Raw genomic sequence first — 17,454 nt, 5'->3', positions numbered from 1 at the left:
GCGACGCCATTATCCAGTGCCCAACCTTGCGGGGCAGCTACTCTGGGAAATGAATAGAAGCATGCCGATGGAGTGATGCGGAGGAAGGGCCAGCTCATTACCTCTATTGACGCTGATGGCGTTGGCCGTAAAGCAAACAGATATGCGCGACCTTTCTGGTCCGTCCGTTTTTGCTTTTTCTTCTTCTGATGCCGAGATAGGTTTGTTTAGCAGACATGCCTAATCGAAGCGAACGACTGCATCAACTACGAGGGCCGAGATGAGATCAAGCGAGTCAACGGCCATGGTTGGATTTGGAGAGCATCCAGTCTGAACAGGCCGTGGGCGGGGAAGAAGCGGTTGAAAGTCGGATAAAGGGTGGAAGAGTCGGAGAGAATACCACTGGATGAGGCCGATGCCAAATGCGATGAGATGAGCAAATGAGGGGAAGGCGTGACTGAGGGCTGATTTCTCGAAATAGGGACAATTAATCAAGAATCGCGGTTGCGGAAATTCCCGACCTCCAGATGTGCTTTGACAGCAGCCAGAATGGAAATTAAACTATAATAAACTCACCTATAGCGACCTGCCTGTAGAGAGACTCAACGCACTGTGTGGATAGTGATACCCAAGGCGGTGAGCTTGCTGCCGTATTTACCTCACGTGACCTATCACCGCTCGATCTTGAGGGGCTCTCCGCGGCGTTTGCTGTGGTCTGGCCTCAACCCCCAGCTGACTTCTATACCCATTCGCATGTCTTGATGATTCTTTTCATTGCTTGGTACAAACACTGCAGGTCTAGTTGTTCGATTCCGTGACTTTGTGCGGCCTCCGCTGCCAGTAAACAGCCGCCCACTTTGTATTGAATACCCTCCCCAATATTTGTGTACACAACCGCCATGAGCCAAATATTGACAACTGGACAAGCGGGAGAACTGTGAGTGGCCCTGGTTTTGTAATGATTGATCTCTTACTGAACACGCACAACCAGGCACAAGGCTATGGTCGCATACCTTGCTGCAATAAATGCGTCCCAGAGCTCTGAAACGCTACGCGAAGAGCTTCAAGTTGGCGACAGTTTTGATGAGGGAACACGCAAGAGATACGAGGGGCTATTAGAGAAAAAATGGACGGGAATTGCTAGATTGCAGAGAAAGGTACATTTTGACGCATTGGTGACATACATTGAAAAGAACGATTGCTGACTGGAAATACAGATAACCGATTTAGAGAACAAAGTCAGCAGCCTCCAAGCTGAGCTGGATGCCACACCGTCAGCAGCCCGCGCAAAGAATCAAGACCCAGTCAATTGGCTCCCTAAACCGTCACCGTCACATACATTTGAATCTCACCGAAGTGGCATTACGTGTGTCGCGTTTCACCCGGTATTCACATCGCTCGCTTCCGGCTCCGAAGATTGTACAATCAAAATATGGGATTGGGAGCTTGGAGAACTAGAACGGACTCTGAAGGGACATATAAGAAGTGTCTCGGGTCTTGATTATGGTGGGCAAAAAGGAAACACATTGTTGGCCTCCTGTTCTAGCGACCTTACAATCAAACTATGGGACCCAAGCAAGGATTACGCGAACATCAGAACGTTATCTGGTCATGATCACTCAGTTTCAGCTGTGAGATTTCTAACAACGAACGAAAACCACCTAGTCTCCGCCAGCCGAGATGGAACGCTACGGATATGGGATGTACTCACGGGATTCTGTGTGAAGGTGATAAAGTCCTCAACCGAGTCGTGGATTCTTGATGTGGCACCTTCCTTTGATGGGAAGTGGTTAGTGTCCGGTGGTCGAGATCAGGCAATAACGGTGTGGGAGGTATCGTCAGCCGAACCGAAAGCCGCATTATTAGGCCACGAGAACTTTATTGAGTGCTGTGTTTTCGCGCCACCAGCAAGTTACGAACATCTAGCTACCTTAGCGGGACTCAAAAAACCGCCTCCTGCAACTAGCTCCTGTGAATTCATCGCCACAGGGGCCAGAGATAAAACGATCAAGCTCTGGGAAGCGAGGGGCAGACTGATCAAGACTTTAGTCGGCCACGACAACTGGGTGCGAAGCCTGTTGTTCCACCCTGGTGGGAAATATCTGTTCAGTGTTGCTGACGACAAAACAATACGATGCTGGGACCTCTCCCAGGAGGGTAGACTGGTCAAGACAATCGATAACGCCCATGGGCACTTCGTCAGTTGCATTCGGTGGGCACCTAGCCCTAACAGCAGTGACAACACCGACCCTGCCGCCGACAAACCAGACGGTGCACCCAAAAAGGATGCTGCCGCCAAACCCTCGTTCCGATGTGTCATCGCAACAGGAAGTGCAGATTCATGTGTAAGGGTCTTCTCATAAGTCATTGTCACGATCACGGTCACGGTCACGGCTACGGTGTCTTGGGTTCGGAGGTTGCATTTCTCTCTTCTTTTGTTCTCATTTCATCCTTCCAGCAAACTATTATTCTCTCTATATCCCCTGCCTTTTTTTTTTTCCCGTTTTCGCACTTATTTCCCTCTCTCTTTCGAATTTGAAGCAAGTTACCTCATCCGTTTACATTTCCGAGCTCTATAATCTCCTGTTTTCCTTCCCTTTCTTGAAAAGAAATGTCCTTTCTCGAGCATTGACTATCGGGCTAGGGTGACAGATGAATGGATGCACGGGTGAATGATGTTTGGTTGGTGTATCGGTTGGTCGGTTGGTTGGAATCGAATTGAACTACCTACATTATACTGCATTGCACGCATAAATACATTGTACATAGACATATTCCTCCATTTTATTCTACTAATGACCACCCGACTGACCAAGTCTGCCGTGAGTTTACCCGGCAGACTTCCGAACCTTGCCTTTTAATCAATGCGCCCGCACAGGTGCAAAGGTGCTTGCTTATACCCAACTGTATTAATGGCAACGTTCTTTTAAAAACCATTGAAGTATCCACTACTATAGCTTAAAGTAGTAGACGCAATACTCAAGGTCGGGTCCTCTCCATGTTAACTAAACCTGGAGCCGGAACTATGGATGATTTCCCGGGGTAGAAGAGCCGTAGAACAAATGACCTCATACCAGGGAAGATGAAACATTAATTACATTAACAGGGGGTAAACAATACTCCGTGGCTCCCCGCGATCCTGCACTGAAGTTCTTATTATGTGGGGGTAGTTTACTCCAAATCTCCAACATAAATGATACACGCAAAGTTGAGAAATCACGCTGACGAAATGTTGGAGAACAAAAGTTAACTTCCAATTAGGCTTTTGTCTGATGAGTGTTTTGACCTTATTGATGTCATATATAGAGTGTCCGTTAAGTTTTGAATGCTACTCTTCAGAGAGACGTCAAGGTAGTAGTAGTAGTGGTAAATTTGTGGTTTGTATTGTATTATGAGGACTGACCTCAAGAAAACATAGTAAACAGCTGAAGAGCTTTTCCGATTGGAGAGGTTCTCAAAAGTATGAAATATAAGGTATAGAGAAGAGAATGGAAAAGGAAAAGAGGAAAAACAAAAGTTGTGGAACAAAAGGGATAATCCGTCTATATGGGCAACGCCTTCGCAAAATAATGTAATCAAACAAGAAAAAAGAATCAAAGCAACCTCAATCCATGACACCAACGATGCCCTTGAAAAAAGCAAGAAATGCACAGTGGTCTATATCTTTCGTACGCGCATAAAGAAAAAGTTTTTTTTTGAGAGCGAAATTATTTGCGATCCGGTCGCGCAATTAGAACCGCTCAGCCAAGTCACCACCAGCGACCGAGTTGGCCGTCGACGAAGAGACAGACGAGAACCCGCTGTTATTCAACAGATCCTGAACCGCCATTTTAGGAACCTGCGGTATAGGAAGTTTTCGCTGGGCACCTTCAGGTCGAGACATGATGTCACTAATGCTTGGTCCGACCTGGGGCTGGTTGGGGTTGTAGTAATTAGGACCATCGGCCTGGGGTTCCATTGGGGCGAGCGCCGGGGTGTGGTGAATCGACAAGTGACGAATCGAAGGCAAGTGCAGTTCGTTTGCGTTCAAAGGCTTCAGCCGTGGTGAGTGGGCGGGTGTAGCCAGCGGCGTGTGGTCGGGCGTGGGGGAGAGCGAGTCATGGGAAAAGGTAGGGGAAGAAGGGGCAGTAGAGTTGGGCGAGTTGGGTCTTGAGCGCTTGACGCGATGTGACCCGTAAGAGTCCTCCTCCTCGTGCGAGTGTGAGCGGCTCATGCTCTGGCCGAGTGCATAGGCTGAAAGAGAGGGTAGTCCACCTCTGGTGGGGTGGCGGCCACCAAAAATGTGGTTGCGCTGACCAGAGCGGAATCCGAAACTCTCATCACGCTCAACTTGGGATGCGGCAGTGGCGAGGAGATTGATGTCCATTCCCGATGTTGCGCGATCATTATTACGAGCGTAAGGGCTCAGGTTGGAGCGCATGTGTTGAGCATAGTTGCTGAACGAATGCGGGGGGGAAACATCCGGAGACCCAACCTGGGAGACAGGAGCAGACCTAGTGATCGGTTTGCTGGGAGGAGGCATCATCGATCCAGCATTGCTGGGCATTCCAGCGCCGTCGTGGTTGGCAGCAGCCGCCGCCGCCGCAGCCAAGTGCTGCGCCTTGTTGCCTCTTCTTGAGTTCGGGTTGTTATGGATTCGCGAGTGGCGAGTGAGCTCATCAGAGCGACTGAAGCGCTTTGAGCAGCCAGGGAACTGGCAGGCATGGGGCTTCTCTCCGGTATGCGTGCGGATGTGTCTCGTCTGGTGTTCCAGACGGTGGAAAGCACGCTCACATAGTGGGCATTTATACGGACGAGGAAGATCCTGGCGAGGTTCCTCCGCGGCAGGACGGCCACCCTTCATCATGGGGGGTAGTAAACTCGTGCCGGTCGCCATTGTAGATTGCGTACTCGGCTGGGTAGGTGAGCTGTTGGAGTCCACAGGGATGGATGTGTTGTTCTGGGGATTCAGTAGATTAGAAAAATCCACCGAAGAGGCTTGCTGTGGCATGTGAAGCTCGTCCTTCTGGAGCTCCGAGGAGAACAGGGTAGGACAGAGCGAGGTTATTATCGAAAAGGCACGGTTGGTGCGGTTGGCGAGAAGCCGAGGTGAGGATTCTCGCGACCAGGGTGTTAGCTCGGCGAAAGACGATCACCACCCTAAGACGTCCTCGGCCGGTCTTTGACAAAGCTGATATCGGAAATCGGCAAGGATGACGGAAACAGTGTTTTCGTTCTCTTACGAGTAACGGTTGGACGTCGGGATAAGATGATTCACAGCAGGTGCTGGGAAATGACCTTCCTTTTTATCAAGGGAGCGTGGACGTCAAGGTTGAAAAAAGTGCCGAAGTAGGTAAGTAGCCCGAGTCGAGGGACGGGGCGTTGGGTGTCGAAGTATGCGAGTATGCGTAGTCGAGGGCAAAGATCGAAAGAAGGAAGAGAGGAAAAAAATCTGGAGAATAATCTGGGGGAAGGAGAATATAAGAATGAGCGCCGGAATGGAGGGGGGAAGAAGAATGAAACGGGAGCTCGGGGGAGGGGAGGAGGAAAGAGGTTGACAGAGGGGGTTATCGGATCGGAGCAAGGAGGGAAAGGAAAAAAAAAGGCAAAAAAAAAAAGAAAAAGAAAATGGAAAGAAAAAAAAAAAATCAAAAGAGTTATGGTACTTTGTGTGGGGATGAAGATATTGGGGAGGGGGCAAAAAGGGTAAAAAAAAAAAAAAAGGGCGAAAAATTACCAAATAATAACAGGAAAGAGGGGGGCGGAGGGAAAAAAGGGCAAAAAGGAAGAATAAAAAAAGAACGTGCTCAAACCAGATCGCCTGCTTTGCTTGGAGATTGACCCGGCCCGGTTATAGTGGGGGTCAGCACCTTTCCTCTCTTATCTCACGATGTCGCAGTACGTATTGGTATAATAAATACTTCAAGTGATATTGTCGGATAATATTCTATTCTCTGCGAGGGCAATGGAATGCATGCCTCGCCGGCACTGTCAACCTTCTCTTGTCTTGTGCTCAATTACAGCCGGAGGGCGGAACTAAATACAGAGGTGGCTGAGAGAGCCGGAGCTGTGGAGTGCGTGTGCGTACTGTCAGGGTGGTACACGCCTTACAGAGCCGTACAAACCGGCTATCGCGGAAGATCACACAATCCTGGAAATGGGATCACCGACAAAGGCGGTGGCCAAGGGCTCGTCCCTGATTGTCCGAGTCAGAAGCAATCTGGATGGAACTGCCAGTGCCAGCAGGTCCGGGGATTACGCGATAGCATGGCCATGTTGCAGAATGAATACGGGCGATGAGCCATGTGATGGTGAATCTTCCATCATCTGAGGCATCACTCTGACTGTCTTGATGGATGAAGCGGGTATGCAATATTGGTCATTCCTGCACGCATGATACGATCTGCTCAACATTGCCCCTTTTCCCCCACCATGAGGTTGCCCAAGACGGGGTAGCTTGCGATAGTCGCCGGAGTCGGGAGATCGTAGATGTGGCATGCTGGTGATTTGCGACTCGGCCCTCTCTTACGTGATCCTTCCTGTTGCAGGAACTGGGTTACGAGGTTACAGACTCTTACAGCCCAACTCGGAAATCCGCGCTACTTTCCTTCCCCAGCTAATCTGGGGCACCACGGGGGTGCGTCGATTGATAGGATTCGGAGCCAGCCTAATCGAGACCTGTCGATCCACCGCCGATGGTTGGTTGACAAACCGAAGAAAACCCAGCAGGGCGGGCATGCAAACCCAATGGGAACCCTGAGGCGACGTTGACGAGGCCGGGCGATGCGCCGATGCAAGTGTCAGACGATTATGAGATCCAATACCTCATCATTCATCATGCGGAGGGTGAATTGGCAGCCACGATAATATCCCGGGAGGCATGCGGATTGCGGGGTGAGAGCCCAATCCGGAGGAGACACAAGGATTGCATCAGCCTCATGAGTCACAGGCAGAAAGACTCCGGTGGCCTTCAAAGGTAACCGTGGATCCTCTCCTTGGGTATGATTCATCTTTTCTTGGACAATGGCGGCAAAGAATGCGGTCTGGCACTGCCTGACACTGTCGGGTCGGTGGCGCTGAAAACTCGGCGCTTGCTCGGCGAACAGCCGTGGAGGATCCCTGCTGTCACAGGCCACACTTCGCGGAGTGGGCGGACGAGTCGACGACAGAGTACGTAGTAAACCAGTACTGGAACTATGTCGATTATTTACGATCATCCGAACCCGGAAATCTCGAGTCTGCTTCTATAACTGCATAATTATCGGCCTTTTTAAGTTCCAGCCCTGTCAACACGGCTGCAGAGTCTGGGGCAGAGACGGGGTTCGAGCTTCACCGTTTCATCAAGGTCTGTGCCGCCTCTCGACCTTCAGGCCACAGTGCGCAGACCGCACGCCCCAAAAGGAGAGAAGGAGGACCTTGGGGATTGTAAGGGGCCCCATTCGGAAGTTGGCCTCCGCTCTCGGCGTCAAGCTCCAACGCCCCGCTTCTTGCTGGCATTTGGCATGCTGGCAAAGTCGCAGGGTACGTACTCAAGTGAAATGGCAATCAAAACGGGAATGTAACCAGGCGCACGACTTGCCACCCCTTGGCCGAGGGTCAGCAACGGTTAGAATTGGATACCCGGACTCAGCCAAGAGGAGTGCTGCTGCCCTGGGCGCGCGTAAGTATACCCGGAGAGGCAAACGACGCGCCGCATTCGGGTTCCGGGGAACTTGCAAGTTCAGCCAGCCGCCAACTTGAAGATCTACCCCTCAAAGCTTCTGGTGCGTTTACTGAAAAAGAATCCACTGGCAATGCAAGGGAGAGGGCAAAATGGCAATTTTCGCTTAATTAACCTGGATTTCGAGTATTATTCAACAGCCAGCTCCCAGCGACGCCGGATCCAAGCGCCCGGACAGCATGCAGTGCGCACCAAGCCGTCTCAGCTGCTCTTCCTAGTGGCCGATCATAAATAACCCCGAGGGGGTCCATCTGATCAGTCAACGCCAGCCAGAATTGCGAATCTGGCGGTAAGATCATGGTACCAGCTAGAACGGCGCGGAAAACAGGGCGATCATCCAGAGTAAACATATAACCTAATCTTATTACGGCACAGACTGGCTTGTTGAAGCACGGAACACTTGGTCCTTATTGTTTCCGGACGAGTTTTGCCTGTGTTCGGACCCTTTCTGCTGGTCGATCTTACGTGCGACGTCAAGGCTCAGACAACCCAGGAATCGGCATCTCCTATCTCAGGCTATTCAGGTCTAAAATCGAACTATCCAAGGCGAGAGAAGGGATGGCATTCCCCACCAGATTTGGCGGTCCGTATTGGGCTGCTCCCCGCGAACTGATAGGGTGAAATCGCATGATCAGCAGGTGTCGAGTTCAAGCCTTGAGAGAGTCTGGAGACCATCTGCCTTTCCCCCGTTTTCCTTTACCAGGGTCGAGGCGCTGGCCGCGGCAGCCTGCAAATACGTAGATACCTATCGTGACGCGGCCCAAGAAGCATCACCCCCGAGGCGGAGCAAAGGTACGTCTCACGAGACAGCCGGGCGACAGGCACAGCTGAGGACACGAGTCGCGACCAGCCCGGCTCCCACGTATACCCTGCATCACAGGCCACAGTCCTTCATTTCCTATCTGACTCCCTGGTAAACAACTCAACATGCAACGCAACAAGTCTTCCAGTGTCAGCTGATGTTCCTGCTGCTAGATGCCGGGCCGACTGCCGAAAGACGGACAAAGTGCGAGCAATCAAGCTCTTGGCAGAGACTGTCTTCCCCCACATCCACAGCCCCAAGTTCCCTCACACTGGTTGCTGGAGCGCAGTTATGGAGTCACGACTCTCGACTCACGCAGGTACCGATGGTCGGATAGCGGCACACAAGCCAGTATTGAACTTGACTAGCGCTGACAGACTCCGGGGTGCTCGAGATCCGAGGAATTCTCGCGGTCAAGGCCTCAAGGGCAGCATTTCCCGCGTTTTGCCGAATTTACTAAATGCAACTAGTTTGCATTGCGGGGATGTCACTCTGTGCTGGATCTGATAAACCTGATCGCTTCGGAAGTTGCGATTGTCGCCTTGAAATTGAGTGATCACCGATCTCGCACTGGAATTTGGTATTCTGTATTTGTACTCCGGAGTAGGAGTCGAGCCTGGGAGGCCACGGGCTCCGATCGCGTCAATTGAATGGTCGTTTTGCGCCGCCCACTTCGAGCTTTTCTTTCCAAGGTTTCTGCTCTTGGTCTCGAATTGATCACGAATCATCGGGCCTATTCCGAGCCCCAGGAAAGAGATTACGCACCTAACCACTGGGGTCCTTCGCTTTCTCCAATTGGTTTCCGGTAAATTGTCAAGAGCATTTGAACTCCTTCAGAATGTGTACGACAACGTCGACAAGTCCACTACCACACAAGCTCTGCAACGTTGTACCTGGTAGCTGAAACACCACCAACTAACCCGGACTGCGAGAACCTTTTGCAAACAAGCTGTCAAGCGAACATGCAAGAGCTCTCACTCAACCGGATCCGTTCTAAATTAGAGAAATTTGGGGAATATCCCCACAATAATCGAAATTAGGAGATAGACCTTTCGATCTATGAAGTCAGCGACTAAACCGCATTCTCGTGTCATCACGATGAATAGATGTTGTGAGAGAAGCCGAATACCCGCTGATGCCGTTCAATTGGTGCATTGCGTGCGCAAGTCACACAGCGCACTGTCAGTTGTCATCTGGGGCGGCAATGCCAGGCAAGCTGAGAGCGCTTGTACCTATCAGGTACCTAACCAAGGCACGGAGTACAACTCGAGTACGTCGTCTCTGCAACCCAGTCCAGGTCACAGCGCCAACAGGAAGGATGAAGAGAACATCAAAGCCTGACGAGAACAATCCCCATGTTTCTCCGCACTTGCACTCGACGATCGACCAAAGATCGAGTGGTTCACATTGGAGCCGTTTTTCCGTGGAGAATATTAACCCCACCAAGTAACAGAGTCTCGCTTTTCAATTGCCTCCAAGTGACCATCTCCATGGGGATTTTGAGTTAGTACTCTCCAAGCGTTTAGACGACAGGAATCAGACCATAGAGTTGCTTCTCCACGAAGTTCTGTGTGGTGTCTGAAATCCGACCCGGAAAACCGGCGCGAGCTCCTCCACAGTGCATTGAACCGCACTGGAGCTGCACGAAAATCCGCCGCAAATCAATTGCGGGGATGATGCATCTCCTTCACTCGCATTCGGTCCCAATTACCAAATCGTTTGAAATTTCTTCACTGTCACGCTGGCATCATGATGTGATCTTCACCATCTCAGATCAACCTGACGCATCAGCAAGCGTCTTTACCTAAGTCTCCCTCAAAACTGCATGGGGCAGATCCGAAGTCGCTCTCATGCTCAACGAGCACCCGATTTCGCTCCTTCTCGCGCAAACTTGAAAGTTTATTGAACAAGCTCTCTGGGACCGTCGTCGGATTATCCGGGAAGTAATGCAAATCAAAGGATGATCGTGGATGCCTAAATTGCTGCTAATTTTTGCACCCTCGTTCCAGGCTTGCCTCCAATCGCTCGACAAGTAACTTGTAATCATGGTGTTGCCATTGACACGTATGCAGTATGCACCCATATCTCCCATTTTAAGTCATGGCATCGTCATCATCAGTGGTAAGTCGACCCCTCAGTAAGTAAATATTTACCTTGGTAAAAGGTTACGTACATCGCCGAACCAATTCGGCGATTGAAGGCGCCCACCCTTTTCCTTATCATATAGCCTGAAATATACTGTATATACGACCTTAGAAGATTTACCCACGGCTTATAAAGTGGGTAAAAGTAGGAGCTCAGGTAATTCAGCCGTGATACCCTATCTTTCCTACCTACAAAACCGAACCAAACAGCTCCAGAACCGATATCAGCGATCATTACACCAAGAGGCCCGTTCCCCGCCTTTTTACATACAGTAGTAGCGATAGCAGCAGGGAGACCTGGGCTGGTTCATTTACTAGTGCAGTAATGGCCGCGACCCATGCCAACGCCAATGCGTCGATGGCTTTGAACTAGCTGGGGTGCCCGTGATGTGATGCAGGTTCGCCAAGGTTGCTCGCGCGGAGTCGAGGTCCATGACAGTCTCAGGAAAGTTGAGTTGGTTGTTCCTGCCAGTTAGTTGGCTGGCTGGACTGCCCAAAAAGGAGCTCTATTTAATTTGCATCTGTGCACCATTTTGACGTACTTCTGTGTAACGTGCTCATTGCCTGCTTTCGGTTGGATCTGGTGCATTCGACTGCATACATACTGTACATATATATATATATGCAGTCTTATTCGTGGTTAATTTGGACTATTTGGTAAGTAAATATTAAAAGCTTTATCCTAGGGTCATGATGGAGTCGATTTTGTCAAAGCGCCTGCAGATACCGTTGTGCGGTGCAGTGCAGATTTGTTGCCTTTTAGGTAGAAGTGTTATCAGACTGAAGGGGCCGAAAGAGGGAAAAGCGCTACGTATACAAGGTAGTAGTATCTCCAATGGTGAATCAGGGTTGGCGATGATTGTACGTAACCCCGCGGAACTCGCTCTATGGTGGTATATTATTTAAGTTGCAAAGCGGGCTCACATGAGGCGATGCTAATATTTGTCTGTAATCAGAACCCTCACATTTAATTTATTTTTACCCCCGGACGACACGGAAGATTACTATGAACAACGCCAGGAAGTTGTTTAACTGGCTGGTAGCGAGGTAGCCCAGAGGGTCACCCGGGCACACTGCTCCCTCGAGGTCCAACAAGTTCGATCTGTCTTTGCGCAGTCGAAGAATGGGATGGAAGCTGAAAGTCAACTTTTACCAAGGGAGACAACTGTAACATCCAATCCTGCCGGACTCGGCGGCTAAGGAATAATAGTGGGGGCAGAATCCGGGGAAGATCACCCCAACTGCTGAGCTGACTGCTGCGCTTGGTTGGAGATAGGCAGACTGCGATGGCGCAATGTTTCGACCTCCCTGGCACGAACCAATCGTTCCATAATGCACTGGCTCTATCCCAATTCGAAACCTGTGGACAATGCGCCGCCGGGTTTGGCGGGATTTGGCAGGCCGGCAGGTTTGACAGGGTGGGATAAGTCGCTGGGGGCCGGCCGCCTTATCTGACACCATGCCATGTTGCAATGGCATTAACAACTTGAGCTCGCTCGCCCGCCGAAAACGCCGTCTGCGGTAAGATGGATGGGTGGTGGAGAGGATGGAGCAGTTATCTAAAAGATAAGGTAATCGAACACTGCCCAGAGCTCAGCCTGCACTCAGCCAATGTTACAATATTTCAGTACGGTATTTTACCACACGCCCAGCGTCGTACGCGCAATAGTCACGACCCACGGTCTCTGGGCACACGCACGCCGAAAAATGGCAGAAAACTGAAAAAGGCCCTGGTGAAAATCTTCCTCCCCACACACAAGGAACCAAGAAAGACCAAGACCAACCGGCGGCGAGCGATCGGGGGATCCACAAACTTCTGGAACGAGACGGGGGGGAGCTTTGGCCCAATAAGACGGACGAATCTTGTCTCATGCTGATATCATTCCGCCGCAAAGGGAAGCCCGTTCCCCAGCTGGGCTTATCAGCTCTGGAGTTATGCGGGGCCGACGAATGTTCCGAATTGAGAATTGATTGATTCTATCCGGAGATGAATACGGGGGACGGTCATCCGGTGTACCTCTGTTGATGGTGCCGGCTAATTTTTACCTAGCCTACCGAATCTCCTCTTCATTGTGTTATCAATTCTTACAATATTTTTGCTGAGCTGACACTGTGGGGTAGGAGCGATTGGCGGAATTGAAGACTTCCCTGCCCCAGCGCCCTGGCTTCACAGCCCCCGGAATATTATTCATCAATATACCACAGACTCAGCTTCTGATTTCCTGTTCCAAACCCCAGCTTCAGCGAATAATCTAGAAGGGAGGGGAAGGGTGCTCTGGACCTGAACGAACAGGGTTGTTACAAAAGTTCAAACGAACCCCTGTCATATAATGGCTGCGTGAAGAGGGTGATCATCGGCGTCCAAAGGACCTTGAAACGGAAGGGCTCCCGACTCCGAGGATTGCGCGAGATAGAGGCCTGGGCCCATATGTGTGCAAACTTGCGCATGTTGACTAAGAGTCTAAGACTCAAAGGGATGAGAAGAGAATTTGGCCCGGCATTCTCCCCACCCCCCCAAGGTATCAGGAGACGCGGAGCCAATGATGCAGACTTGGCGCCTGTGTCTTACTGAGGTCGCATTTTTACCGCCTGCAAAGACCGCTGCTGAGTCGATGACACGTCGCCCAGAAAGCCTTGTTTGCAGGCTGTTGGCCCGAGAAGGCGAACCATATCGCCACATCTCCGGCTATAGACTTGTGGCTGACGGCTTCCACACGGAGACGCCCCGAAGTGTATCCGACGCGCGGATAATGGGTCTGTCGCCGCTCGTCGGCATTTGTCAAGCCGGGAAAATATTGCCCGGAATTTCATTTGGCTACATTTTCCTTTCCTTTGGAGAAGTCTTCTCCGCGCATATGGAGATTGGAGGGAGCTGATCGACTACCCCAAAGAAACTGTCTACGTTGTATGGAGTATGGAGAATCATACGGCTTTTGCTGTCCCTGCTGAAGCTCGAGATTAGTTGTCGTTAGCGAGGTACTAGTCTGCATGCGCTATGCACTCCATAACTGGGGTGGTGAGGAGCTCGCGGCAACAGTCAACGAACGAGATAGTCTGGCAATCACACGGAGTTGGATAGAGCGGAGCGGCCACTGTCGATGACCCCTGAATCGGTTCAAAAGGCCAAGTCGGCTGTACGGATTGCCATTCACTCCTGAGTCCCTGAGAAATTGCACCTTTTGATCAAGTAGTCTAGACCATGGACGATAGCTTGTGATAGTCGTGATGCAAGAGCTCCTTCACATGCTCTGAGTTCATATTGACCACAGGATTTCGACTACGGGAAAATATCCTTCCTTCCCCAGGAATACTCCGCACAGAGGTATGCTTGCGAGGACGCCACAATACCACGTCAATCACATTCACCCGCGGCTCGAGATTCTGTGTAATCATATTCCCGCTTTTCCCTCAGTTGTTTTATCCTATCCTTGACTGCCAGGGGTGACGCATTGATTGATACATCGACTACTTTGGCCCTTGGGGGGAAACATGGGATGTAGCTGTGGGGCGACAAGAGGCAAATTGACCAGATTGGTGTAGCTTCAGCTTCAAGAGGTAAAGAGTAAATGGCGTCATGGCTAAAAAAGTGCATCTATTACCTAAGTTTGGTCGCTCAAAGTCGAGACATGGTCCTGCCTTCTAGTGGCGTGCGTGGCCGCGTTTCGAGATGTCAATCTCCCGCCGATAGGGTCTGGAATTCTGGATCACAGACTCAATCCATTACCTTGCCCGCTGAACAACAATTGCATGAGCTAATTTATTTGCAATGGCACATATGGCAGGGTTGGAAACTGAAGTCCATTGCGTCAATTCCCCGTTCTCTACGAGAGTAAACTCTGAACAAGAGTCAATGCGAAAGTCAACAGGGGAGGACAACTGGATTGATGGACATCTCGACTCATGGTTGCAGATTGCAGACTCAGAAGGCAGTGGATTCGGGAAATGTCGGGAGAATGTCGGGCCCAGGACTGAGGAGTCTGGGCTGGCAGGGGGCGTGATGCGACCTCTCAAGCTCAGTGGTGTGATTGCGGAGAGGACAAGCCTGCTTATCTAAGCCCATTCCCCCCAAAAGTCCCAAAGTGTGCCTCGGTGAAGACGAAGACAGAAGAGGGGCGAATTGCCAGCGGGTTTTCTTTCCGGACATTGTCCGCCCAAGGCCCCAGCCTGCCAGGCCCTCTCCACGACTTGCTCCTTGAGGGGGGTGAAAGCCCGCGGGCCCGGCCAGAATTTCCCTCGGCATTGCCGTCCCGAATCCTCGTCCATCTCTGCCGACTCTATCCCGAATCCCGTGGTGGTGGTCTGAGCTTGACTTGAGAGGGAAACTGAGCCGGTTTGAGTTGTTACTATCACCGTTATTCACCAGGACAAGTCGGAAGACTCAGCAGTCAGTACCCAGCAAGACCAGGGGGGAGGGGACGGGGAGGAGGCTAGAGAGCCAATCGCTCTAAGTCCCTAGTCGTTTGCTTGTGATCATTCCTAGCATTGTTTATAGTCGGATTACTGTTTTAGGTAAGCTGTGTAACCATACACAGTACATGATCCCGTAGTGCGGTCGAACCTCGGTATCTGCAAAAAATCTTCACTGTTGCCTCCCGTCTCGAAATATGGCTCATGAAGGCGGGCTCCATCAGACGATCACAAGAATTATGGCCCCCAGCAGTGAAAGATGATCATGTCGCGCTGACGGAGACGTTTCTCCGAGGCTGAAACCTGAGAAACCTGTATTGACTCTTGAGATGGGTCCTGTGGATATCGCATCGAAGATAGCGGTGAACAGAAAAAAAATCAGTTGGCTCCATCCAGATCTCAGATGGCGTGACGGCTCTTGATTCCGAGGGGATGAGACGGCTCCCCAGAAGATGCAAGCAAGAATCTTCGGATTCAAAGACAATCACTTGCACACACACGTGATATGCCAGGACCTTGAAGCGCGAAAGCTTGTCTTGATTGTCTATCTTGACTTTTAAAATCTGTATATTCCAAGTTGAGACTTGAAGTTGGGAGACTCCTCAACTACCCAGCTGTCAGCATAAGTTTTTACTCCACACTATAGGATAAGTCATCTCTTGGTTCCTGAACCACATCCCAACCTTATCTATCGTCTCCCATTCCATACGTACGATAATGGGCTGTCATAAGTTCCAAGCTGGATGCTTCCTGACCCGGTTGAATACTCTAGACAACGCACAGCTTAATTAATGACAAGCGACCTCTCAGTCGTACAAGAGAGAAGAAGGATGAAGTGAAGCGGCTCTTATCTGGCGGGATGCGGCTTTCGTCATATTACCGCATTGGGCGACGACGATGATGTCGCGCGATGGGATTCTGCCGCGTCTTGCCGCCTAGGAATGCCCGGGGCCAAAGCCAAAAAAAGTTCCTCATCCAGGCTGTCAACGGCCATGAAAGCCACACTCGCTTACCTTGTGCTTCAATTGTAGTCGCTGCTTTCAATCGACCCTCCCTTACTCTTTAGGGCCTGCGACGGGCTCGGATATTCACGTCCTTCTCTCCACTGAGCCTTCGAAAACTTCTCATCTCGTCATGGCGCCCCCGCGCCAACGGAACACCGCTGTTCAGGACGACTCACGGTCTGAAGCCTCCAGCACGACGACAAAGGAGCTCAAGACGGCGACGTCGAAGGCAAGGAAAGCCGTTAATGGTGTCACAACGGCTTCTGTTTCTCGAGAGGTTAAAACCTCTACCAACGTCACTAGCGCCCCCGCTACACAAGGAGAGCAGCTGGACAACCTCCCAAGAGTACGTTGTTGGACAGACCGAAAATCTCACTTTCCATAGACACCCGACATCTTATCCCTCATATTTTTATACCGATGCACACCGAATAATGCTTCTTATCGCTGACAATTTATCCTGTCTTCTAGATCCCCTGGCCAGACATGCCTCTCGAGTTCCTTCACTCCTACCGACACGCCTACAAACTGCCCTGCCCTAGCGCGCACTCCACCGAATACGCGCATAACCTCCTCTCGCGAGGAATCGGCCTCCGATCCCCAACAGCTATCGCGGCACAACGTGCACATGGCTCGAACCATGGCTCCCACCAGATGAATGGCTCCTCGAGGGGCCAGCACCATAACCGCAGCGGCGGAAGCTCTCCCCGCAACCCGTCAAGGAAACCCAGCTCGCTTGATGGCAAAGGCGCCTTGAACCATATTATCGGTCAAGACCGAGTAGGCAAGAACCAGCTCGCCACGGCCGTCCGCAAACACTTCAACAGCGCCGGTCTTGTGGAGCAAGAAGCCATTGCACGATTCCTATACAAAGTCCGCGAAGAGGGACGAGGGCGACACTTCCGACTGAAATTCCAGCCTTGAATACGCCAAATGAAGTCTCTGAGTTTATACCTAGGTCTTTGTTTCCTAGTTCGGTCTGGTCTGGCGTTCGGTTTCGGTGTAATGTCGCCCTGTATAAAATATGGATCCCCTGTTGCAATATTTATTCGGTCGGGTTATTTCTTGGTTCTGGCAGCCTTGTATCACCGAATTTTCCTTCTATTATGATACCCATTGTTGGTTCTTTCTCGATACTTTTCGACGTTCTCTTCTTCCCCTTTGCTATGTCGGTGTATTTCAATATTATCTACTGGAGTTATGCGAGATTGGAATTTACAATTTACATTTCCTCCATCAATGCTTTAGTATTGTCCATTCAACTGTTATGAAGGACATATATATATATATATATATATACAGTGTTTGAACTTGGGGGACCCTATACCTGTAGTGTCTTGAGTGCTTTCTAGTGTTTTTATCCCGACGTCTAATAGTCCATTTGGACTATTTTTGCATATATGTCAAAATATCTGAGTA

At 50.7% G+C, this 17,454-nt stretch overlaps 3 protein-coding genes across 3 annotated transcripts; 2 read left to right on the top strand and 1 right to left on the bottom strand.

The window, feature by feature from the left end:
* Window positions 1-878: 878 nt before the first annotated feature.
* On the top strand, window positions 879-2,342 carry ASPSYDRAFT_89619 (WD40 repeat domain-containing protein; the record flags this gene model as incomplete). Its single annotated transcript, XM_040852197.1, has 3 exons — window positions 879-916; window positions 971-1,136; window positions 1,197-2,342. The coding sequence occupies 3 exons, from the start codon at window positions 879-881 to the stop codon at window positions 2,340-2,342; spliced, it is 1,350 nt and encodes a 449-aa protein (XP_040702698.1).
* A 1,367-nt stretch (window positions 2,343-3,709) lies between these two features.
* ASPSYDRAFT_58094 (C2H2-type zinc finger protein) lies at window positions 3,710-4,969 on the bottom strand (the record flags this gene model as incomplete). The annotated part of the gene is made up of 1 exon (XM_040849479.1): window positions 3,710-4,969. One exon carries the CDS (start codon window positions 4,967-4,969, stop codon window positions 3,710-3,712), a length of 1,260 nt encoding a protein of 419 aa, XP_040702697.1.
* Window positions 4,970-15,953: 10,984 nt separating this feature from the next.
* ASPSYDRAFT_45308 (histone deacetylase complex subunit SAP30 Sin3-binding domain-containing protein) lies at window positions 15,954-17,188 on the top strand. Its single transcript, XM_040847012.1, has 2 exons — window positions 15,954-16,381; window positions 16,507-17,188. Exons 1-2 carry the CDS (start codon window positions 16,166-16,168, stop codon window positions 16,957-16,959), a joined length of 669 nt encoding a protein of 222 aa, XP_040702696.1. The 5' UTR covers window positions 15,954-16,165; the 3' UTR covers window positions 16,960-17,188.
* The last annotated feature ends 266 nt before the right edge of the window (window positions 17,189-17,454 follow it).

The sequence above is a fragment of the Aspergillus sydowii genome, assembly GCF_001890705.1.
Source record: "Aspergillus sydowii CBS 593.65 unplaced genomic scaffold ASPSYscaffold_5, whole genome shotgun sequence".
NCBI classification, from domain to species: Eukaryota; Fungi; Ascomycota; class Eurotiomycetes; order Eurotiales; family Aspergillaceae; genus Aspergillus; species Aspergillus sydowii.
This window is presented reverse-complemented; position numbering and strand designations above follow the sequence as displayed.

Coding starts and splice junctions, on each gene's coding strand:
- ASPSYDRAFT_45308 (XM_040847012.1), top strand. CDS start 16,166: ATGGCGCCCCCGCGCCAACGGAACACCGCTGTTCAGGACGACTCACGG. Junction 16,382..16,506: donor AGCTGGACAACCTCCCAAGA/GTACGTTGTTGG, acceptor CCTGTCTTCTAG/ATCCCCTGGCCAGACATGCC.